The following is a 26476-nucleotide window of genomic DNA, read 5'->3' on the forward strand; positions in this document are numbered from 1 at the left end:
CTACCTAAGTGTACCTCAATGTACCTAGCATGTATATGGGTGTGAAGCCAAGAATCCCCTATGAAAGAGCCAACACCATTGACTGATGGGAGAGAATGAGGACCCCCGTCTTGGTCAAGAGTTGGACACCACGCAAAGGATGTCGGGCCACTGTGTGTTGAAGCCTCAGCGTGCTGTGATCTCCATGTCAGCGTAGAAGCTTCTCCTCTAGTTACCTAGTGAATGTGTGTTTTTTTATACCAATAAGGTAGCCTCAGGGGTTCTACCACATTCGATATGTTGTGAGTACGATTATGTAGATGAGCTTAAATCAATAATTATGCAAAGTAGCTCGGTCGCCCAAAGATGAAGATAGCGATGAGTATGTTAATCCTGTTACGTACGTCATGTACAGGTGATTAAGATAATATGCAAAGAATCCTCATGTATAATAAATGAGGCTAGTTTCAAGGAAACCAATCGGCATTTATTCAGCACGTCACTGGGTTAAAGGTCAGTGCTAGGACAGTTATGCAGGGCAAGGTAGGTCAAATGTAGGTAAAAAGTTGCTTTAGTACTTAGGCCTATGTTAGGGAACATAACACTAAACTGCATGCAAATGATAATGTGTGGAAATCAGGGGTCATTGAACATTTATCATTTGTGCATCATCCGCCGAAGAGTGTCTTTTCGATATTCTCTAGCCTTAAATCTCAGCAGGCCGCTGCAGGGCCTACAATTAAGTCCAATCAGCAGTGTGAGGACCTTGCCACCTTCTTGGTTAGGAAAGTGGATAAAATCTATAGGTCTTTTCCGACTGTACCCATCAACTGCAGGAGGCATTGTGTTGTCACAATGCCAATACCTTAGATGCCTTCCCGCCGATTCTTGCAGACCAGCTGCAAGCATTGTGCAGTAAAATTAAGTCAGGATCCCCCTGCTGATCCTCTTAAACCAGACCAATGTAGGAAAGTGCTTCCTGCGATCATATCATCTTTGGGCCAGGTGATAAACAGGTCCCTCACAAGGGTAACCATGCCTAGGGCATGGAAACAGGCCAGGGTGATACCCCTGCTCAAGAAACCGTCTCTGAACCCGGCTAAACCGCAAAACTACTGCCCTATTTCCCTGCTCCCTTGGGCGGCAAAGAACACGGAGGCATATGTCAACTCCCTCCTGATGGACTTTCTGACCATGAACAACACGCTGGGCCCCTACCAGAATGGCTTTTGACCAGGTCACAGCGCGGAGTCTGCTCTCCTGGCTATGACAGAACATCCCTGGTCAGCACTGGATGCTGGGCGAACTTCGGCACTGATTTTACTGGATCTCAGTGTCGCGTTTGACACGGTGTCCCATACCATTCTGTTGCGACGCCAAGAGGAGGCTGGAAATGTTGGTCTAACCTTGGAGTGGCTTACCTCGTTCCTTAATGAGGTCTTTCGAGGTAACAGTCTCCCCTTTTGCCTCGGGCGTACACCCCATCAAACAAGTGGTGCCACAGGGTTCCTTCCTTACTCTCCTGTTATTTAATCTTTACGTATAACCCCTGGCTGCAGTAGCTAAGAGTAGGGGACTGACCATGGTCTCCTACGCCGACGATACACAGTTGGTGGTGGAGCTCTCGAACAACGCAGAGCGGGACGCCCTCAAGTTCCAGGGCGATATGGCGGCAGTCGCCGAGTGGATGACCACCAACTGTCTCCAGGTGAATGCCAGCATGTCGGAGGTTTTGCTGGTGGGGAAGGACCATGATCAGTGGAGTGAACTCTGGTGACCTGCGAGCCTTGGTAGCGTCCCCCCCCCCCCCCCGCCCCCACTTCCCTAAGCAGGTAGTGAAAAATCTGGGGGTGTGGATGGACTCGTCCCTTAGCTTCAGAGTTCAAACCAAAAAGGTGGCAGGGACCTGCTTTGGGCTACTGCGGAGGCTCAGACCCTTATTGGGTTTCTTTGATGCACGCACACGGCAGGTCAGGGCCTGCCCGGTGTCCTACGCCATTCATTGACTTCACTTGTTGCCTTTGGCCAGGCGAATTGAATTCAAGGCTCTCTGCATACCCTTCAATGCCCTAAAAGTTGCCACCCCTAGTATCCTGGCCAACCTGTTCCTCCACGACATCTCTGCTCCCTGGGGCAACACCTGGAGGTGGTTCCCGGACACGGAGAGTCCGTGCTGGAGGCCGCTCTTTTCGCAGTAGGCCGGCTCTACTCTGGAACTCACTGCCTGCTCACATCCGCGGCCTTAACAACTACCTGGAATTCAGGAAGGCCATTAAAACTCACCTTTTTCCTTCACCGGAGACCTACTCTCTGCTCCATCCGAATGTGTCAGTTGCTCTGCTGTCAGTGCCGGGACGCCCCTTTGCTGGGGCAGCTGTTGCGCTTTACAAGTTGTGGTAACATAACATAACAAGTAAAGTGTCTTGATTGTTTCGATCCTTCAAAAATCTTTGTTTTAGTCACATTTCAGAATTACAAAAAACATGCTTCATTTTTGCTTTTCTAACTGTTGAATGTGTACAGTTAATTTACAGGTATTTACGTTTTGTCATGTTACACAAAAAAAAATATATAGATTACCTTCCTGCAGCCTTTCCTTCAACACTCCTACCCCAGGAGGATTGTCACATAATTCACTTTACATTTCTTTCTCTGACTGCAAAGTCACAGGAGTGTGTAAACACTAACCCCCATGTTAAAAATACATATATATGTGCCAATTTGTCAGAAGAGATAGCCTGACATTTGACCTCGGTCTTTGGAGCGCAGCAATTGGGACAAGATAAAAACAGAATTTAAAGGAATCTATTTTGTTGCTTGGGCTTTCACAACCAGCCAAAAATGGGGTCCCAACACACAGTTTAGGAAACAGACCTATTCACTATGCCAATACTTTTTGTTCATACTGTGCAGCATCAGCAAAAGAAAACGAGCAGCTGCAAAGCCAACAGTTATGGCATTCTCTTGGCCTTGTCAATGCTTTTTTTGCCACAGTTTTTACAAAACTTTATTGTTGGGGGAGGTGCCAGGTCTCATAAATATAAACAAAAAATGGACTAATAGCAAAAAGGTTTTTAGTCTAAAAACAAAACCATGCAGTACCATGGAAGTCCCAGGCACTTAATGAAACTACTTTGAATGTGGGTGGGCTCCTTGTGAATGGGAAGAATGAGGTCACTCACACTGAAGATAGCCCATGGCTGAAGTGGGCTCACCCTACTGACCATTGCTAGATCCTGTAGCGAGCGAAGGAAAAATCTGAATTACACAATAAACAGACAAATGGTTTAAGAGGAGTGGCTGGAACCCTGCACAGTTAAATACATAATTATATTTATTATAATTTCTGTAAAATCAAATGGTCTTGGCTCATGTCAGATGGAAAAAGGTGTGCTGATGCAATCGCTGCTGCCAGGCTGCATCATTCTGTAGATGCGCATGTGTCACCAAGCATGACTGCACAAACAGTGATACGGGCACCATTTTCATATTTTTGTTTAATGATCTGAATGAGAGTAACACTAAATCCTACTAATTAAAGCAGTGGGTGAGCTTTTAGCCCTCTGTAAGGTCTAGGTATAGCCCACAAAAGGTCATTTGGAACCAGACAGCTAAAAGCGGTTTGGAAGGAGACCTAAAAAGTGTACCACCCAAATGTCGATGGGAAGGAAGCCTATTTTAATATGGCCAATTTCCTAGTGAATTGCTGGTTTAACTGGGCTTGCTAGACAATATAGGAAAGGTTTTATTTGTAAACAATCACTAAATAAATCTATCATTTTTATACAACTGAACATCCATCCGCATTGAGCTCGTTTTTAAGGGTTTACAATGTTGGAAGGCAACAGGAAACTGTGGAACAAAGAAATAACAATATCTTAAATTGTGTACGTGTCCAATCCACGTAATGTTCTCAGCACATGAGCTCTTTACCACCTCCATGCTCTAGTCTTATACTTTGCAGAGGTTATTACTCAATTGAAATAGGAGCGGACAGAAAAGCAAATATGACAATGTGCCAGAAAAAGGTCAATTCGAAGACAACTAAAAGGCAACTACGGTTGCTGAAGAAAACGTCAGCGTATTCAAAAAATGGCAATATGCATGTTATGTGCATGTTTTTTGCGGGGGTAGGAGAAGGGGAATTAGCCACAAGGAAGTAGCTTCCAAGTTGCACATATGGGTGGTATTGTGCTTAGCATTGTTGGTGGGGATGTGCACTGCTGCAGCTGTGGTTTTAATTTCATACTTCTAGTGTCTAGTGTCATATTTTTAACAGTTGTTTTAGACGTGCAGTCATGTTCTAGAAGAAGAGACTTTAATTGCAGTTCGAGTCATAGTTATACTGGCGTTATTATAGCATACTGTCGTGCATGAACTTGTAGTTTAGTGGTTATGGATGCTGCTCGATAGATAGGAGAATGCAGGGTGAGAATCGGAAGGAGAAAGTGTCCCCATCACATCTGTGCTCCTGCCATACGAGGATACACAGATAAAGAACCTAGCAACAGATCTCTGCTTTGTCTTGTCTAATGGCTTACACTACAGTATAGTTTCACGAGAGCTGTTCCAAAATAATGTTGATGCTAAGACTGAACAAATAACCATTATTTCACAACTGCTACCCTAAGCACAATCTTCTCAGACAAAGCAGTTGAATCTGCTTCCGCATTGTCCTGGAAAGTCAGGGCGGGGGCCAACATACCAGAGTACCCCACTAATGGAAGGAGCACATCCATAAACATGATGGGACAACAGTGCCACCCAGTGGTCGTTCGGGTCTAGGGGGCTCATCATGATGGCGGGCGGACTGATCGGGTCCCGTGCGGCGGTCCCACCGACCCAATTAAGGATGCGCTGGCCTTTTATCATTGCGGATGTTGCTGCTGCCTGCATTTCACTTGTCCCTTAACTATACTGCACTGGTCACCTTTAAGCCTGGAATTCTATGTCAGGACCAGAGGTAAGGATTGTTTTCTTTTCCTTCACATTATTTACGTTACTTTGACCATGAACAGGGAAAAAATATAAGTCCGTCATTTTATGCATGCAGTGTGGCCCCAACATAATCCATCGTCACAGTCTGCATTCCCTCTTTCTTTGTTGCTCAGCGGCCAGTAAAGTCATGTTTTACTATGCTCTTACTTGATCCTGTATTGGTTTACGAGAATCTGCTTTGGTTGCGCTTCATTATTGCCAACTTTTGCTTTCCAGATTCCCCGATGCAGTTGAAGGACTGCTAATGCGCTCCTTACACGACTGCTCACTTCATTGTTGAACGCGGTGTGGCCTTACGCCCGCTAGAGGGCGTTGTTGCCTGCGCATCTTCGCGTGTCTCCTACACAGCGGAGTTAGATGCGTGCGGTCGGAGCCTGCAGCTACTGAGCATTGTCCCTCTGATGACCCGGTGACACCCCGTATTTTGGGGTCTGTATTCGCCATTGCACTGTTGATTTGATCCTCCTACTCGTCTGTATCTAGTGACACCAAATTATGTTCTGCGGGGCCAGTTGTACGACACTGTCCCAGGCAACCTAATATATATATTATCGCGGGGTGTACACCCCCCACCAGAGCTTGCGCTCATTGAATTGTTGCCTCTGGTCCTCCCACATGCTCCCACCCAGCACCATATTCATATTCTCTGCCTAAACCAAATCTAATCACCATTGCAGATGGTGACCCCAGGGCATATCGCAACGTTTAGGTATCCCCTAGTAGTCATTATCAGCCGCCCAGGCTCACTGTCCTTCCTCTAGAGGGATGGGGAAGTTTACGAGGTGGTGAACACCTTCATTTACATGGAGGTAAATGAGGCGATGGGTCCCATAGACAAGCGCCTCCCAAGCAGATTGTGCTAGGAATGTGCAAAAATCACCAAACCTACCCCACTTGAACTCACAAAGCCCCCCTCCCCTCCAAGACGCCCCGGGCGAGGATTCCCCAACCCAGAAGAAAAAACCCAACGCAGATGTTAACCTTGACACGTTTGCCTATCTCAAGAAGGCCTTCTTTACCCAAGTACCCGCACCAGAAGGACCTGCCGAAACCGTGGCGGCCAGCATGGCCTGAGCTCCTAGAATAGGAGAGTGGAGGTGACTGATGAGGTGGACCCATGGAGACCCTGGGTCCTCATCTCGGACTTCACTACCCATAACAGAATGCGCTTCAGATAGGCTTAACCTGGATGATATAAGACATCCCAGGTAGGCAGACTGGGTTCCGGCAGATACGGTGGCGAAGTATGTAGTGGGGTGCTTTTGCAAGCCCTTGGAGAAATATGTCTGCAGCCACCTTCGAGCGGAGTGCCCGCACCCCTCTTTGGAGGGGAAGGACTACCTCACTGCAGACAGACCTCCAGATGGCCATGCCCCCAACATCCTCTCGGAGTGGGCGCAGCGTGCAATCATATTTCTAGAGAACACAAACTGTGTGCGATCTATGGAGCGACGCTGCTCCTTACTCATTAAGTTTGATCCAAAGGTGGGGACATTGCCTCCTCTGAGGTGGGAGCAGTAGCTTGAGGAAGTTTATTTGGCGATTCTTTCGTAAAGGTACTCGGCAAATTTGTGGCAACGTTCACGTCGTTGGACAAGGCGCAGTCCAATATTAAGTACATTTTTACCTGCAGGTTTTCCTGGAGGCTAGTGGAGGCAGGGGCCGCACGACTGGCACGTCTAATCTCCACCTCCCCTCAGGTGACACGCCCTAGGCGCGGCCAGTGACAAAACAATGTGCACTTCAACTGTTTCCACCCCATGAGAGTCTAGCGGTTCCGTGGTTGTGGCAAATACAAGAGCCAAGCTGGTACTCTACTGGAAAAGGTGAGTGTCCTCCCTTCTTCTTAACTAAGGGTCAGGGGTAGTCTGGCACTTTTTCTCGACGTATGGACCTTAATTATGAGGACAACACGCAGCTGATCCTGTCCTGGGAGGGGAATGACTCTCCCTCCTCGGAGGAATTCCACAACTGTATGAGAGCCACTGCGGAATGGCTGAAAGCCAATTCCTTGCAATTCAATACAGGGAAGACTGAAGTGCTTTATTGCCCTAGGCCTAGGATACATTCTCCTCTACCTAGTACTTCCTGGCCGAAGGATTTCTCGCCCCAGATCCAGCCTGTGAAGGTAGTCCGGAATCTGGGTGTGATGTTCAATAGTGACCTCTCCTTGGAGGCTTGGGTTTCTAAGTTGGTAGCCAGTGGAAGGCCATCCTTCGCCTCTTGAAAAAAATCTTACCCCTGCTACCGTCCCTGGCAAGGATAGAGGTGGTACGTTGCACCGTGCTCAGTAGGATAGACTACTGTTACGTCCTGCTGCTGGAGTCTCCCAGCTATCTCCTGGACAGACTCCAGAGACTCCAGTCGGCAGCTGCAAAACTCGCCTTAGATTGGCCAACCAGATCCTCCTCCTCGGGGGCCCTGGCTCAGTTGCACTGGCTCCCTCTGAGACAACGGGTGATGTTTAAGTCACTTTGTCTGACCTTTAGAGCCCTACATGGGTCAGGCCCGGCTTGCTTTCAAAGGAAATTTTCATGGCATGTGCCGGTCCGCAATCTACGCTCCGCTTCGGCTAGGATGGTGACTGTACCGAGATTTAAAAGATCCAGAGCAGGTGGCAGGTCGTTTAGTGTGGCTGCGGCCAAGCTCTGGAACTCGCTGCCTATTGATTTGAGGAAGATCAATTGCCTTCTCACTTTTAGAAGACAGTTAAAAACCTTGCTCTTTCCCACCTGGGCCTAATCTGTAGTCTGTAACTAATCACACCTTTCTCTTGGGTTCTCCAGCGCCAGGATGCCTCTCGAGGTGGTAGTGCGCTTTATAAGTATAATAAATAAATAAAAATGGACCTCTACCACCTCAGATTCATGGGTCTTGCAAATTGTATAGGGCTTCCACATCAAGTTTTACAGGTGTCCTCAGCAGATATCCTGACAGCGGCCCATATGTTTCTCTCAACACCACACCATCTTATTGATGAGGAGGTTGTCGCCCTCCTACAGCAAGGGGCTATTAGCAAATCGGTGACAAATCCCAATGGTTTTCTAAGCAATCTTTTTCTGGCCCACAAGAGCGACAGCGGACACAGACCAGTTATCAACATCAGGCACTTCAATGAGATGCTGCTTGATCACCACTTCAAGATGGAAGGTATTCACCAACTCAGAAAAGGTTTGCTTCCGGACTGGATGGTATGCCTAGATCTAAAAGATGCATATCAGATTGTCCCCATTTTCCCTCCTCACCCTCAGTTTCGGCAGTTCGTCTGGTGTTGCCAGACCTTCGAATTTGCCACACTGACATTTGGCTTGTTGTGGGTGCCTTGGTGCTTCACAAAGGTCCTCAAGCCGGTGGTGGAGTAACTCAGGGTGCAGGGGATAAGGCAAATTGTCTACTTGGAGGACATGCTCCTTCTGTCCCAATGCCCTAGAAACGTACACTACACCTCCAGATGCGAGTGAATCTCTTACAGGGCATGGGATTTGTTATTCACGAAAAGAAGTCACTGTTATCCCCCACCCAGAGATCAACCTTCTTAGGGTTCGTAATAGACTGCACTACGTCCTCTCTGAGCCTCACTTCTCAGGACATGGCAAAGATCAGGCACAAACGTTGTCAAACTCTGGCCAAACCCCACATGTCGCCGAGACAGATTGTGAGTCTCATTAGCCTCTTCGCCATCTCAATTCAGACGATCTTCCAAGGTCCCCTCCACTATTGGGCTCTTCCGACCCTCCAAGCCCATTACTTGCAGAAAGGCCAATCGGTACAGTTAACTGACAAGGCAAGGGAAGAGATAATTGGTATCTTACCCACATGGAGTAATGGAATAGGTGGACAATCTTCAGTTCCTCACAAGACTTTGTGATCGTATCAGATGCCAGCAGGTCCGGCTGGGGATCCCGGTATGGGGACTTTTCCACAGGAAAAAGTTAGTCACCACAAGAACAGAGCTTATAAATCAATTGTTTGGAGCTTCTTGCCGGTTCATTCGCAATTCAGTGTTGGAAAAAGGACAAGATTCAGTCCTGTGTCCTATTAAAGATGGACAGCGTCTCGGCGGTATGACATATCAATAATTTGGGAGGCACCAGGTTCAGAGCACTGGCAGACCTGGTGAAGAACTTTTGCCATTTTTGTCTGGAGAATCATGTCTTCATCACAGCAGAGTATCTTCCGGGCCAGGCAAACCAAGTGGTGGACTGGCACTTTCGGCATCTCCAAGACTAGAGTCAATGGAAACTGGACCCTCACGTCTTCCCAATGCTCACTGACAGGTGGGGTTTGTTCACAATAGATTTGTCTGTCTTCCGTCTCAAACACCAGCTTCCCTGGTTCTTCCGCTGGAGGCCGGACCCTCAGGAAGTGGCGACAGACTCATTCCTCCAAGATTGGAGTCAGGAGAAGGGTTACGCGTTTCACCCTTCTCGATGATCAGCTGGGCATTGGCACAGGTGTGGTCTCAAAGGGCAGAGGTGGTCATGATAATACCCATATAAAAGTCTCAAGTACGGTTCCTGTTCTGATGGAGCTTTCCAGGGATTCGCCAATCTGACTCTCCCATACTTTCCTCACAGTCTAATAAGGCTGAATCTTGTGCTGAATCGATTAGCGGTGGAGGAAGCCTTACAACTGATGGCGTGGCGGATTACAGGCAGCGTTAGACGCTCTCAGGGCTTTCACAACACACCAAGTGTTCCTTCCCACGAGGGCGTGGGTGGACAGGACGACCAAGCTCTACCAGTCTGTCTGGACAAGATGGGTGTGTTGGTGTTTGCAATGGGGGGGGGGGGTGGATCCAGTGGGCACAAATGTAGTGCAGGTGCTCAATTTTCTGTACAGCTGAGCAGAGGACAGGCTAGCATACTGTTTAAATGCTTTCCAATCCGCTATTTCAGCTGGACATACTCCCATCAACGGTGCCCCAGTGGGAGAGCATGCTTTGGTTTCCAGCTGCTTAGTGGGATTCGACTCTCCCTTCCACCGGAACCCTGCTAGTCAGCACTTTGGGATGGTAACTTGGTCATAAACCTTTTCTTATCCTGGCAACCGAATAGATTTTTGTTGCGGAAAGAACACTATGCCAAATTGGCAATGCTACTGTGCCTGATTTATTGCAGACACATTTCAGATGTGAGGGCCCTTGATATCTCAGGCAGAGTGTTTTCCCTGGAGAGGGTGACTTTGACGTCAAGTAGATGCACTTAGGAGGAGGAGCCTAGCCTGCAGCCGAGATGGCCGCCTAGCTCCTCGGCTCCGTCGGCCCTGGCGCCCTTCGCCGAGATCCTGTTTGAAATCCTGTGCCTCCTGGCATCACGCCTCCCGGCGCTGCACTCCTGATCACGATGCAGTGTCCCCGGTCGGAATCGGAGCTGCCACGGCGGAGTTAAGCCCCGCTCACCATTCCGGCCTTCTGCAGAGGGAGCAGCCGGGCCATTGTTGGTGGGGACGGCGGAGGCGACTACGACAGCGGCGGCCGCTGCGGAGAGGGAGGAGCCGGGGCACCGGACTTGGAGCTCGGCGCTGGTGGATCTCTCACAGCAGCCTTCTCCCTGACAGCAGCCCAGCGCGACTCGATCGCAACATTGTTTCCGGCTCCTGCTTCATGTATCCCGGCCCGGCAGAAGGGGTCCGGGATTGTTTCTTTGTTGCAGTTTGTAGCAGCGGTCGCCATCTTCTGCAACGGACGCCCTGATCTTGCCGGTGGGTCTCCCTGCGCTACAGTTGCTTCTAGCCTTGCAGCCTCTTCTCGTCCGGCTGCCTCCACGTTTCCTGCAACATCGGGGCCTCACAGAGGTTTCATTATTTGCCTGATATCGATGGCTGGTGCCGGGGGCTTGATTCCTTGGGCGCTCAATGGCAGTTTACCTAAGATGGCGGACACAGCAGCACCCTCCATCCTCGATCCACCGCTGAGGCTCTGCGACATCCTGGCTGCACTGGGGGACCTGCGATTGGCCTTCCGCGATTTTGCTACCGAATTGGGGGCCCGGCTTGATGGGGCCCTGTTGGATGGCCAGGATGACTCTCCGGTGCGGCGCGTTAAGCCATACCCTAAGCCGACTGTCGGTGGATTACCCGAATTGGGGTGCGGCACGGTGGCGGAGGGACGTGTCCCAGGACCCGCGGCGGTACTCCTCGGTCCTTCTCTGGAGGAGTCTGACGATATTGCTTCTTTGGTGCGGTCGGGGCTCGGGTCCCCGTCGCCGCCTCGCCCATCTCCTTTGTTCTTGGGTGCCATGTTGCCGAGCGCCCTCCTGGACTTGCTCTCTGTGCACCGGCCGGCTGCTATTTTGGAACCTGTACACCGTTCTACTCCCCGTTGCTCTAGCCGTGGCTTAGCAATGGTACGTCCTCTGGTTCGCTACAGTCAAGCAACGCTCCAGTTTGCCTTGTCTCCTGCACCCCAACTTTTACGGTGGTCTCCAAGGTGGCCCATTTCGTCCACACTGGCTGCACTGATGCTGGTTTCGATTGGACTGCGGATTCGAAGGGGTCAAGGCTGAGGATGGGGACTTTCTTGTTGTACACTGGAACATATAAGACTGGGACTGGGACTTGTGATTGTTGGAGGTACAAGTTGCATGGGTGTTAGGTTGGGGCCTGGGGTTGGGTGACCGCGGGTATCGATTTCGTTTGCTTACATAAATCCTTGGCCCTCCTCCGATCAACCGTGACATTCTATTCTTTTCCTTAGCTTTCTCTTCATCTTCATCTATATTTCGGGTACTCTTCTGGGGCGACAGACACACTGCTAGGGGGGGGGTAGGCCGTAGCCTCTGCATGCGTGTAGGGTGGGGGGTATATTTTCTTGTTGGTTTTTTCTTTCTATGGGCCTCCTTTTTCTTTCTTTCTTCTTTCTTTCTCTCTTCTCTCTTTCTACACTCATTCTTCTGGCTAGCTCTTTCATTACTTCTTTCTTGGGTCTGTGGGGAGAGTGGGTGCTTATGGGTAGCGTTTGGGGATCGCCATTTGATATGCTTCTTAACTATCCTGGTCACATTGAGTGCGATCGCTTGCCTCATGGATAATGCTTGCTGCTCCTCCTTGTGATCGCTGCCCAGTATAAGTCCTAACTGCATTGCTCTGATTCATCTCCTTCCAGACCTGTTGCTATGGACTCATTTTAGAACTTTATTTTAAAATTAAACCTCATCATCCTGTCGCCTAGCGGCACGATTGTGTCTAACGTAATCTGGCATATATGTGGATCTATTGCTTTGTCGCTGAGAGGTGTCATTACTTGCTGATGTGCCCATTATTGTCGAGGCCGGCCTGAGGGTTGTAGACCCGTAATTGTCTGCACATACTGTTCAATAAAGGTTTTCCAAAAAAAAAAAAAAAAAAAAAAGTAGATGCACTTAATCCAACACCTGCCTAATATCCTACCAGGCTTTTTGGGAGAGAGGGGGGGGGGGCGACTGGATTCAAGCAAGCCGGGCTGAAGACGGCTGGAATGCCAGAAACCGGTCCTCGGAAGCTTGTTTCCGGTCCAGGGAAGACATGGCTTGGCAGTTCGGGCTGGACTGTTCCCATGAGGCACAGGGTCAGACTGATTTGCATATAGCCATGTCTGAACTGGGGTGGCAGAGTGGGCTAAAGAACGGTGATGGATTAAACCCAGATCTTTTGACTGGGTGTGAGTGTTTGATTGATTCAGATGCTCCGTCCATCACCACCCCCTTTTGTACCGCTAAGGAGTATTAAGACATGACCGATTAAGTCCGCCCTCCAGGCAAAATACAGTTTCTCACTGCATTGCGAAAACCGCCCAAAGCGGTGTCTTTACCTACGAAAGCACGATGGGTTCGTTGGGCTATGCAGAAGGCTGGTATAGACACTAAAGTATTTGCTGGGCATTCAGCAAGTGGAGCAATGGCCTCAAAGGCTTTTTGACTGAGAGCGCATTTAGAGGACTTAATGCATGCAGCCGACTGGTCCAGAGCCTCTACCTTTAAAGGCTTAATTTAAGCTGGTGATGCAAGTGGCTTAGTTGATCGCCCTCCTCAAGCCCCCCCTAAGAAGCGGTACAACAGATTAACCCACCGGACTGTCCTGGGACAAAGCTTTGCGGATTCGAGAGGAGGATGTGGCAACGAGAGGGACCCTGGCTGCAATCATGGTCAGAGCACTCCGGGGAGGCTGGCCTGAGATCCTCGGAGCTCCACCACCATCTAGGTGACCAAGGGAGTCCTCCGCTCCGGAGAGGTGCGGCAGCTCAGTAAAGTCGGGACCCACATGATTGCAGAGTCGGGGCTCCGACTCACGCTAGCGCAACAAAGACGCTCGACGGGGAGATGGCCGCTCGTACTGGAGCAGTCACTGGGTCCAGCCCTCAATAAGATCGGGGAGTGACCCTGGAGACCTGGATCCTCCCGATCGAGTGAAAGTGGGTCATTTACGATCCTCGGGGGAGACCAGGACGTCCCGAGTCGGGAGAGGAGCTCCGGGACCCAATACAGCAGTCCCAGATGCCTGACTTACAAATGGCTGTCACTAGTTAGAACCGAGACAGAAAGTGGCCTGCAAAAAGACCCCAAACTATCTCGTGCCCCCCTGAAAACGTAAATCGGGTCATTTGCGATCCCGGCTGATACATAGGATGTCCTGAGGCGGGAACGGAGCCCCAGGACACAACTACACGCCAGTAGCCCCTGAATTCCTGACTAAAAAATGGCTGCCACTATCTAAATTGAGACAGAAAGTGGCCTACTTTAAGGCCATAAGAAGACCCCGGACTGCCTTGAGTCCCTCAAAACTGCAAGGCGGGTTATTTGCGACCCACACCATTACACAGGTTGTCTTGAGGCGGAAGTAGAGCCCCGGGACACATCAACACACCAGTTGCCCCCGTTACCTGACTATAACAATGGTCGCCAACCACAGAATCACAGATGGATCCAACTAATAAGGCCACAAGACGACTCTGGGTACCTGGATCCTCCCATACAAAGCGAAATAGGTCAATTGGGACCCTTGAAGGAAACTAGGCCGTCCCGAGATGGGAGCGGAGCCCTGGGTTACAACACGTCAGGCGCACCAGTTACCTGACCCAATAATGGCCGCCAATGCCAGAACCAACTCATAGAAAGACCAGCAATAAGGCCAGAAGAAGACCCCTGATACCTCAGAGACCACTGCATCAAGGACTCAAAGATCAGTGTCTACTAGGGTCCTAATTATGGACCGGCCACAAGAGAGCACCGATTCAATGCCACTCCAATGCGGCCTTGGACTCATAGGGTAGTGTAGGCAGCCCCCGGTCGCTTTTCCAACAACACCCTCCCGGGTCCCAAGTCCACGATCCACTGCCACACCAAGTCACAGGTGTCCCTGCCACCTGGAGAGAATATCTTTTTACGATACAGGTCCCTTACTAAGATATCAGACCAACACCAACACCAAAACCCGGGCCTAGAGAAACCTTTCCCCGCAAGCCCCCTCACCACAGCTCCCTTCCTCCCGAGAGGCTACTCCTCAAGCTTCCCTACCCTCCCACCCTGACAGACAGCACTCTCCTCAGCACGGCCTCCCCCCCCCCCCACCGAAGGGAATTCGCCTCTTCCTAAACCTAGATTGATGGCCTTTGGCCACGCCAATGGCTGCTTCCCCTCTTACACCTAGCTAACAGCTCCCCGAGAGGCTACTCCTCAAGCCCCCCTTCCCACCCAACCTGACAGACAGCATTCTCTCCTCCGCATGACACTCTCCCTACTTCACACCTGAGGAAATCCGCCTCCTTCCTAACCTAGATAAGATGCAGCCGGCCACGCTAATGGCTGCCACCCCTCGAACTACTAACTACTTGATACCCCACGGTATCCTACTCCCGAAGGATCTTCAACAAGCCAAACAAACACTGATGCTCTCCAGAATTGATTATGGGATTGCAACCCTGACTGGGACAGCAAAATCGCACCCAGCCCCCCTGAAAACAACCTTCAATGCTGCAGCCAGAATGGTCACAGGAACTAAGAAATTCGATCACATATCGCCTGCACTCAGGGAACTCAAATGGCTCCCAATTGAAATGAATTGCGAGCCAGTTTCAGAACAGCCTGCCTCACGCATAAAGCCCTGCACACAGGCAAACCGGAATACTTGGCCGCCAAACTCAAAAGGGCCGGCCAGACCAGGAACCTCAGGAGCTCCAACACTCTACTACTCATCCCACTGAAAACTTGTAAGCAAAAAAAAAAATCGCAGCCAAATCATTCGCTGGAAACGGCCCCAAAATCCAAAACTCCACCCCACCCACATCAGAACGATCTCCTCATTCCCTAAATTCAAGAACCTGCTCAAAGTCCTCTTCCTAGACTGCTCTCGAGCGAACCGATAAGAGTCAAGAAAGCACCCAGCCGGCTCTCCATCTCACCGTAATTTTGTGACTGTTCACACTGACTCTGATCTAGATAACTTCTTGGTCACCCGTCCTCATGTTCCACCATAATATTTGTATTGTATATTTGCACATAATTGTACATGCTGTGAAGCGCTCTGATACCATTGGGTCCAGCTAGCGCTATATAAAACTCCTAAAATAAATAAATAAATAAAAATAGTATAATCCTCGCCTCTGGTCCTGACATCGAATGAAACTGTGCATAGTTTCAGTGAAGGTAAGTTTCACTATTATTAAGGACACAGAGGCAAGGATTATCCCACTAGGCGATCAAATTAGACGCGGACCCGCCTCAGTCTGGAGTAAGTAAATCTATTTCATTTTCAAATGAATTATCACACTTGTGCTTACTGTATTGATATGTTCTCTTTGATTGGGATCAAAATAATTGTTAATGGACATTAACAGTGAGATCTGATTAAACTGGTTGATCAGAACAGTCACTTCTGAAGTCTATCTTTTGCAGGGAATGATGGTTCAAAACAGGACACATGATGGCCGAAATATGGAGTGATTCATGCGAAGAAAGGGAGTGCAGGCAGCGGCAATGGACTATGTTAAAGCCATGCTGCAGGGATTAGAGGATGGACTTGTGTGTTTTCCCTGCTGTTCATGTGAGAAGTAGTTTTGTGTTACTATTAAAATGTCCACTGAGTTTAAAATAATGGAATTAAAGCAAAGAAAGAAAGCATAATCCTCACCACTGTGTCCTTAATAGAATTAAAATTTACCTTCACTAAATCTAAGCACATTTTTATTCAAGTTGCACTTAATGTGTACAAGTTTATACACATGTTTTCAATGCAGCCGAATGGATTTTCATCATCTCCCTCACATTTCCAGTTTTAATTTTGTAACACATTACGGTGCATTGTCTAGTAAATGGCTAACCCCTATTAACAGGCTCCACAACACACTGAGCTGCACTGCAGACTTTATTCCTGGAGATCACAGCGGAGCAAGGCAGAGGGCACTGAGCAACAGCCGGTGAGACATGAGCTGGCAGGTAGACACACTGAAGCAATGAGAGATTAATGCGAGTTGTAGCAAGGGATATCATAGCAGGCACTTGGCATGCCGGTCGAGGGCTGGAAGCTATGCTCTGAGTCATTAGGAAGGAGGATGATGGCAAGAACAAATATTCTCATACGGAAAAGCAAATAGGAGAAAACTGATGCCAGGGGAGTGAGGAGACAGTGTGGAGAAAATAAAAAAATAATGTGCAGGCCTGGCCACCAGAGCAGGCCTTAATGAGCCATAGCTATAACATGGCAGAGGAACCAGGGAAGAAATAGCTCAAGGGCCAGCAGTGCAGGCTGCAAGATGGCACCTGAGCACATGATCTCCAAAGCGATGACGAGACAGAGACTGGAAAGGAGCATCCTGGCATGAAAATGCATGTGGGGAAAGTGTGTTGTCACACTAACAACAACCAAACGCGCTAGGAAAACTAAAGAGAAAAGAGCTGCAGGCACAGGGTAGGAAATTAGGTAAAGGGAGACAAGAGTGAAGGAGCTTTAGGGACAGGCTGGAAGCAATTTCAGGAAAGCAATCAGGGGAGGAATAAGAGTGCAGAAACAAAAATTAAATGCTGGACAAAGCGATATACAGGAAGGATATCAACAACAAGGGACTGGGGGGGGCATGTTGGCGTGAAAAAGCAAGCTGAAAACTGAAACACAAAAGGAGCACGTCATGAAGTAAGGGGCAACCAAATGGGATATGATTGGGGGGAAGCAAACTAGGGAGAGAGAACAAAAACACGCACTTCATGGTGTTCTGAAAGAAAAAAGGGAAATCTTTGAATGTAAGCAGTGGAAGATATCCAAGTCATCCAGTCTACAGCTATTCTCCAGGGTAGGGAAAAAGGAAGCAAAGCCATCGAACAAGAAGTAGGCAAATGAGATTGATAAGAAAGCCCACCAATGATAAGCAATGAAGGGGCTGGCCCAATGTGAGAACTGGTATTATCCACAGCAGACCTGCAACAACAGACAGCTAAAAGTTGGTTGTAAGGGAGGCCTTGACAAAAATCAAAGTACACCATGGCAGCAGAATGATAGGTCAAGGCTACAAACGTAATAGATAGATAACATGCCACAATGGAATTGTAAAGGTCACGCATGGTATGCGGTTGGCAAACTAACATAATTGGCTAATTTCTAGACAGCATGTTTACCTGTGGTGTCTGTTGGCATTATTAATAATTGATGTTTAATATTGCTGAAATTCAATGGTACTCATGTAATTGCCTTTAGAAGGATGAAAGGCCAGGTGAACTATAAGTAATTTGAAGATTTGACTGTGTAGATGATGCATTGATACACAGTCACTAGACCCGCAATAGTGTCTTAATGTGTGCTCAGCTGTTAAGGGCGGGATGATGAGGTGTAAGGAAAACATTACTCTAAACTCATTTTGGCACTTTTATTAATAACTAGAATATCAGAGAAGATAACCAATGTCAGCCCCTGCATGGTCATTTCTTTTAAGGGGAGTTTGATAACTCACACTTAAGATTACCCTTTCTAATCAACAGGTTCAGGTAGAATCCAAGAAAGGCAGTCTTGATCCCTCAAAGGTGACAATACATATTACAAAGTTTTAAATTAATTATACTGATTATTTAAAGTTCCACAAGATCATTTGGGTTGGGTTATACATTACACACGGTGAATAGTATACACACTGCCTTATCAGACAATCGGTGGTACTTGTCTGTTCAGTGTGATCGAGGATTCCTACCTCTCGGATGGCATCCTTTGACAAGGCCCCTGGCAGATCCTGCTTGTTTGCGAAAACTAACAATGTTGCCCCAGATAAACGCTGTGGAAAAAGAAAATAATGTCAAAACTGAGGTTCTGGCTAGCAGAGAGGCTAAGGCACCAGCTATACAGAGAGTTAAGATATCAAAAACAACGCCCCCCCTTGGAAGGAGTGATCATACAGACCAAGGAATAAATGGTAAATCACAATAGAGAATAGCCAAGGAATGAATGGAATCTGTAAATGTGAAAGCCAGAGTGGTCTATACGAGGAATCCAATCCTTCAAAGAGAGATCTTGCAGAGCCTGGACTGCTGGATGTCTCCAACTTCTTAAAAAGTTAAAAATAAATGTTCCCTTTGGCCAAGGCCTGTGTACACCAATTCACACAAAGATTACAACCACATTCATGCTTCAACAAAATAATTATCAATCAACTCAGAATGTATTAACTCCTGGTACCAGTCTCCAACTTCTCCCTAATGCTGCACACATGCAGAGCCTGACCGCTTGGTCACAATTTTACTATTCTTTTATGACAATTACCCACCTCCTCCACCAGCAGACTGGTAAGTTCCTGCTTGCAGTCCTGCAGGCGCTGGCGGTCAGCACTGTCCACTACCCAGATCAGCCCGTCCGTGCTCTCAAAGTAATTCCTCCAGTACGAACGCAGAGACTTCTGGCCACCGACGTCCCAAATGTTCAGCTTGAAGCTAGCCGCAGAAAGAAAAGGAGCAGAAACATTAGCACTACATGCCGCTCACAAACATCATGTATTCCTGACACTGAATTGCACAGAACAATCCCCTGGGCTCACAGCACAAGGTAATAATGGGAATGTAGTGACAAGAGGAGAGAAAAGGGGAACAAAGAGTAAGTCACTCAATCACTGGCGCCGCATAGAAAGCCTACCCTTTGGCCAAGGGAGCATATGCAGTCTTGCTAAAGAAAGCTTTAGCTGTGTATTGTAGACAGCATTCTATTCAATACTTTGACATACACTTAAGATGGGCAACGGGTCTGCCCCCAGCTCATGGCTCAATGTCTTTCCTGTCTAACTCAGCTCCCTGCTGCTCACTGGATAGCTTTCATCAATATTTTAGAGTTTGTTCCGCAAGGAGGAGCTTTTTTGCTTTTGTTGTATCTTGGTTAAACAATTGCATCCTACCACTGTTGAACTCAAAAGAACTATTTTTCGTCAAGTGTTTCTCTATGGCATTTTACTTTCCTCCTCTACCTCTCCCGCCAGCAGCTTGCTCCCATACTCTACCAGCCTATGCTTTCACTGTGGCCACACCCCTTTGCCTTTACCCATGAACAAAACAAACATGGCGGGCCATTGGTGTGGTATTTTCTTTACCAGGGCTTATGCAATATCAGTGCAAGCATTGGCAAAGTCAAAACTTTTGGTGGCCATTTTGGAATGTAATTTTTTTACCATTGCTCATTATAGCTACACCTTTTCAAGAGCTCAATATAGTTCATCAAGATGCAATATGAAGTAACTTGGAGGCCATCTTGGACCGGTATAAATAACAAGGGAAAAACAGATCTACAACATGGCTGCCTGGCAGCATTGGCTTTGCCACTGATTGCAACAAACTACAGGTGATGGACAGAATGCAGAACAATGTCATACATTTACCCCAGTATAGAGATCTGGGCCTAATTCCATCGTTTTTTTGCTCACCATGCCATTCCAGTTTGAACCCAGCCATTTGCAAATCAGTCTTGACCCTGTGCCCCATGGGAACAGTCCAGCCCGAACTGCCAAGCCAGGTCCTCCCTGGACTGGAAACAAGCATCCAAGGACCGGTTTCGGGCTTTTAGCCCTCATCAGCCTGGATAGCTTGATTCCAGTGGCATGGAGAGCACGGGACTCATGTCTGAGCATACCCGTCTCACTCGGGGTGACAAATGCAAACAAGCATTTGCAATGCAATAGGTCTCGCATTATGAAAGTTTGAGCTATTGGTCTTGTAAATGACAATTTTTTTATTTATGAGTTGGTTTTGAAAATAGCTAAATTAATAGCTTTGTCATTTACAATGCCAATAGTTATAACTTTCGCAAATGTGACACCTATTGCATTTGTAATGCAACATGTTTTGTATTTACGTGAGTTAGATGTATCGATATTACAAATAACAATGGCTTTTAATTTTTTTAAATAATTAATACTTAAATAAAAGTGATTGCAATTTATAATGGCAATAGCTTACACTTTTGTAAATAACTTTTGTGAAGATTATGTTCAGTGTATTTTATTGTGATGAAAATCCAAGAACAGACGTGAAATATTAACATCTTTTTGTGACATTTGTAATAAAGCTTGAGAGAACATATTTGAACCAGTTGTCGTTGAATGGTTTCACAGATTGATGCTGTGATGGTGCGGAGTGATGTTGTGGTGGTGCTGAGTGATAATGTGGTGGGCTGACGTAAGGACGATCGCTGTGCTACAGAATGCCATTGATGGATTACTCTGTCTACAGCAACAGGGCCACAATTGATGGTTGTAGGGACAAATCAGAGCCCAAAGCTGGTACCACCCAAAGGTGCCAGCTAGTCTTATTCTAGCACCTGGCATCCTTTAGAACAATTCATTTATTAAAGTATTATTATTTTTAATCATCAGAATGACAACCACACGCGCAGTGCCCAGACTTGCCGCATGTGCTGTTAAGGATGTAACAAAGACCCTGCAGCCGCTGTGGACAGGGTGGTCATCCTTCAGCACCCTATGCCCTTCTTAGCCGAAAGCCTCGGCGGATCCGAAAAATGCACGAATTTCAACAGCCTCTTAATCCATTTCAAATGATAGTTTTTCAGTTTTAAATGTTATCAGTGATTATGCTGTATCAGATGATACAAAGTAGCTGACTAGGGCACCATTGGCAGGGGGCGCCAGTCTGGCCCCTATAAGCAGTAATTGTTCACAACGGTTTCATAAGGAAAAGCCTAGTGATGGTTTACCTAGGGTGACAAAAATCCTAGCACCAGCCCCAAGGTAAGCTTGATTTTGATCTCGAAAAATGTAATTTCCGTATTTTGTCAGTGCTAGACATTTTACAGAGCTTTGTCATTGTTACATGCGTGAAGCTCAAGTCAAACACTGCATTCTAGCATGCACCTTGATAAAACACACGCATGCACTACTTTAAAATAATATGAATTTTAGCTTAATAGTAAACCAACTTCCACATATTTATGGATATTGAATAATATCAGGAGAAGGCATGTCCAGATTAGCCGGTAATATTATTTACCCTGTAGATTGTATCTAGTTTACATATGGAGTAATCTGTTCCAAAGTAAATAGGTTGTCAAGCAAGCAACTGTTGAAAGAAGAAATAAAGACTATAATGCTTGAGAAGCCACTTCAGGGAGGTGTAAAATGAAATTAGAGTGGCAGTAAACCCTGGACAACAGACACACAGAGGCGATTGGGCAGATCTCGAGTTGTTAGACATAACACAGTGCCTCTATATCTTCGCTAGCGAAGTAAAATAAACAGATGAATAAAAGTGCAGTGCTTTTTACCAGAGACAATGCATGCTCATGGTAGGCAATGGTATCAGGAAGAGACTTCTTATCCGAGTCCTTCAGAAAAATGGAAGGTATGAACATGTTTTACTAAGCTACGATGGGATTTTCCTGGCTTTCCTTTGCATTGCAGACTGATCACAGATATAGCCCATGGACTTTTTATTTTATTCAGGCACTTCACCGCAGTGTCAACATACAAACCTCCTGTCTCTTCACAGCGGCTGCTGAGAAAGGACGTCGTCATTCACAGAAGGTTGAGAAAACCAGGATTTATCTAACAGCACGAGAGTCAGTTGAGGGAAACTTCCCTGACCAACACAATAAACAGATTCCTTTTGATGGCAGCCAAGGTTGATGTCATAGGTCGCCCTAGTCTAGGGTGCAACTGGTGTGGAAAGCATAACTGCTCAGGAAGAAGAGTACCAGAAATATGAATATCAAAGAAAATAACACTGTGGAAAGGGGGGAGAGTGGTAGATAGGGAATTGGATATTTACGACCCATCAAATTAAATGGACATGGTGTTTCTAATTGTAGGCTTGTATTGCAACAGTGTATTTTGGGAGTTGAAGTCTTCACTTGCTTCAGCTGAATTAACCGGAATACACATTTGATCCCGAGAGCAACGACTTCCGAAAGGAAAGACAAAGGCTGGCATCCGGGTACCCTGAAAGTATGTTATTCTGTTTAGGCAAAGGGTACAACTCAAACATCCGGACTCTTTTCACTCCAGAGTAAAGACCTACGTTTCAGGGCTGCAGTCTGATCCGAGGCAGAAGGCAAGAATGTAGATGACAACACTGTTATTGGGCGTTGTAGAAGCTGCTCGCGAGCAGTGTCTCCAGCGTGTTCTGCTTTATCTTGTTGTGGGACACCTACTAAAATAAATTCACCCACACTGGAGACATGCGGCTAGCACTTTCATATGATTGCTTCAGCAATGTGGTTGTGCATGAACTAAAAGAATGCTGAGCACTAACCACAGCAGTAAAAACGAGAGCGCCTCGTGGCAGCAGAGTTCAGCCGCACAGGCACCTGGGGAGGATGTGGCCTAACACCCAGAGCGGACCACTTCGGAGCGGAGGATCAGGTAGGTTCGAGTCTCGGCAATGACTCTAAACATCCTGTGATTCTGGCCTAATCACCTATTCCTCCCCTGCCGAGCAAAGATGAATGTGTCCTCATGTAACACAACTGTTGCTCATAAACTGCAAATGTAGCGCCAAGAAACAGGAGCGGACAGCGCTTGTCCTGCCAGCCTCATAGACGTACGCACTATCTTTTGTGAGGGAGAGGGGAGGGGCACACAGCTTATGTGCCCCTACAGCTCTCACTCAGTTGTGCACCCTTAAAATCACAAACGTATCAAGAATTGACAAACCCAACAGGCGGGGCTTTCATTGCTTCTCTTTGAGTAATGCAAGCAGATGCCACAAAAGTAAATGAAATCAAATGCAGGTGTCTAAACTTCGTTACCTTAAAAGAACTAGGATCAGCGCCGGGCCACCACATTCGTGTCTGGTGCAAACCGGTGTCTCAGGAGTCTGAAGAATGGGAGGGCGGGGGCTACCCGCTCATGCGCAGCATTTCATCGGGCAGCCCGGTGAGGTAAGAGGGGGTGTAGCTGTGTGTGCGCGCGTGTGTAGCTGTGCGTGTGTATGTATATGTCGGACTGTGTGTCTGTTAGCTGTGCGTGTGAATATGTGGGTCTGTGTGCATGCGCCCTGATGCATTGTGCCTGCGTGGGTGTATGTGTGTGTGTGTGTGTGCGCATGCGCAAGTGTGGCTATGTGTGCGCGCGAGTGAGAGCGGCGAGAGGCTGGCAGGCTGTGAATCTGAGGCAGGGGATGTGCACGGCGCCGTGCGCGCCCACGAGGACAAATCGGCGCTTGTGCCCATCTCCTGTCTCAGATTCCCAGGAAAGTGAAAACAATAGGTCTTTCGCTGACGCGAGACCTAAAAACAACAGGTGATGGACAGAATGCAGAACAATGTCATACATTCACCCCAGTACTGAGATCTGGGCCTAAATCCATCGTTTTTTTGCTCACCATGCCATTCCAGTTTGAACCCAGCCATATGCAAATCAGTCTTGACCCTGTGCCCCATGGGAACAGTCCAGCCTGAACTGCCAAGCCAGGTCCTCCCTGGACTGGAAACAAGCATCCAAGGACCGGTTTCGGGCTTTCAGCCCTCATCAGCCTGGACAGCTTGATTCCAGTGGCATGGAGAGCACGGGACTCACGTCTGAGCATACCCGTCTCACTCGGGGTGACAAATGTCTGAACTGGGGTGGCTGAGTGAGCTAAAGAATGGTGATGGATTAAACCCAGATCAGTTGACTGGGGGTGAGTGTTTGATTTGCTCAAATGCTCCGTCCATCATCCTCTTTTGTTTCGTTTTGCAACACAAGAGATTGGACTATTCCCAGACATGGCTATATGCACATCTGTGTCATTGTGATTCAGCATTAGAAGTGCATTTGGTACATTACACAGACAGGTCATGTGGTATCAGGTAACAGTTGACTAACCATGGACCACAAAAGCAATGACAAAGCCAATACTGGCCATAGCAAAGCGCGATTGACTCACATTACCAATATTTGTTCTTTTTTTTTTTGTAATATATAAGCATCCATTATATTTCAGAGTAAAATTGGAGAGAAAAAAATGACAGGTCATGACTTGCAAAAAGACCCTATCAGCAAAGTTTTAAAATGGTTAAAAAAAGTGTTAAAAAATATAAACTATTCAGTATACTATTACGTCTTGAAAGCAAACATAGACCTGTTTCTAATATTGTAATGTAGTTAACATGAAGTAATACATTTTGTCTTATAGAAACAGTGGGAGGAGATGAAGCAAGACATCAATAACTGCCAGAACAAAAACAGCTACCGAAAAAATTAGCACACAAAGTCCCATAAAGCTGACAACAGTCCTGTATATGTAGAGCTTTAAACAAAGCTGAACTTTCAGATTTTTAGACTGTAATACTGAACATGCAACCAATTTGTCAACTGATACGCAGATCATTTTCCACACTTTGAGAATGTGTCCTGTTACTAAGATCATGCTACCTATATCTTCTGGCAAGACGAGAGCTCTCTACATAGTTTAATATTGTGAAAGATTGACCGCTATCAAGCATGCCTCCAATTATATTCAAAACTCATTGAAAGATTTGCTCAAAGAAACATACTACTACAACTATTACTTTTTAAGCTAAAGTTCACAAGAGCAACTAAAATATAACAGCAGAACTAACTTGGATATCATAACCTATTAAATCAATCCTTGGTTGAGTACATTTCAAGATAAAATTCCTCTGTCCTCCTCTTCTCTATCTTCTAATGCAATCCCCAAAAACATCTATCTGTTTCATCATACATTATTCTTATCCATTCTTTGTCTTAGGGTGGTTCAACAAACATGGCTATCTAGGAGCTGTGAAAAAAGTTACTATGTAAACCCTTAGGTAAGGTTGGTGCATTAGGAATACTGTTTCATAAATATGCAGCTTGCAAACTCATATGTTTTTCATTACATAGTTTATACTTGATCTTCAAGAATTCAAAATCACCCACTGTTGGAACTGGACATTTTTTTATAGGGTTATCCACAAACTTTTTGCCTTCCTACCATGTTTTTCTGACTTCGTTTTGCTGGTTTTAGGACTCCAGGCACTTTACCACTGCTGACCGGAGCTTAAGTGCAAGTGCTCCCTATGTAAAATGTACCTGCAATCCAAGATTGGCATATTTGATTTACTAGAAAGTCCCTAATAAATACAACAGGTGTGCCCATGGCTTGTGAATCAAATTCTACTAGTAGGCCTGCAGCACTGATTGTGCCACCAAATGAATAGCACTGCAACCACGTCTCAGACTTGCCACTACAAAGTATGTGTGGGCAGTTTTAAACTGTCATGTCGACCTGGCAAATGCAACCACGTGCTAGGTCCAAACCTTCCCTTTTACATGTAAGGCAATCCTATGGTAAAGCCCAAGATAGCCCTATGAGCAAGGTGCCGAGCAGTTAAAATGTAGGACATGTACTTGTGTGTTTTACATGTCCGGATAATGAAATAAAGCTAATTTCATTGTTCACTGTGGCAAGGGCCATCACTCACATAGGTCATCACTGGAGCTACCTTGTAACCTCTTACAAGTGTAACTTTCAATTGGGAAGAGATAGAGATTTGGAGTTTGGGGTCTCTGAACTCACAATTTAAAAATGCATCTTTCAGTGAAGTTGGTTTTTAAATTGCATGATTAAAATTGCCACTTTTTGAAAGAGGACATTTCCTTGCTTTACCATTCTGTGGAATCCACGCCCGAGAAAGGGTGACAGTTGGGCTGCTTGCTAATTCACTTAAGACAGTCAAACAAAGAGAGCGGAGGTGTGCCCTGATGGCCCATCACCAGGTTGATGGGTCTTAGTTGGTGGGAGGAGTGGTCATTGACACCTGAATAGGCTATGCCTGCACCCATACAAAGCTGTCTCCACATCCTGTAGTGTGTCTGGAGCCAGATCGGGGAAGGTAGGGTCTTGTGCACTACAAAGACTTTTCTTTAAAGTTTGCCTACTTCAAAGTCAGAAACTGGTATAAGTATTGGAGCTGTGACACCCTAACGTCAGAACTTTTCTGGACTAAGAGGACATTCTGACCAGGAAGACCTTGATGCTGTAGGAAGGACTGGCACTTTGCTTGTTGCTGTGTTGGGCTGCTGCTTTTGTCCTGGGAGTGAAAAGACAGGACTTTGCTTTTTACATCCTGC

The 26476-nt window shown here is 47.0% G+C and overlaps 1 protein-coding gene across 2 annotated transcripts in view; it reads right to left on the bottom strand.

Moving 5' to 3' along the window:
* ARL2 (ARF like GTPase 2) overlaps positions 1 to 26476 on the bottom strand; it is a 104731-nt gene that overhangs the window by 61676 nt on the left and 16579 nt on the right. For both annotated transcript variants that reach the window (XR_015299970.1, XM_086938154.1), the window contains exons 3-4: positions 18695 to 18857; positions 18125 to 18205 (exon numbers count right to left, since the gene is read on the bottom strand). Coding sequence is in view for 1 of the 2 variants with exons in the window: in XM_086938154.1 (XP_086794280.1) it covers positions 18125 to 18205; positions 18695 to 18857 (244 nt within the window). In the remaining variant the exon portion in view is untranslated. The remainder of the gene's footprint in view (positions 1 to 18124; positions 18206 to 18694; positions 18858 to 26476) is intronic.

Source organism: Lissotriton vulgaris, chromosome 9, assembly GCF_964263255.1.
Source record: "Lissotriton vulgaris chromosome 9, aLisVul1.2, whole genome shotgun sequence".
NCBI classification, from domain to species: Eukaryota; Metazoa; Chordata; class Amphibia; order Caudata; family Salamandridae; genus Lissotriton; species Lissotriton vulgaris.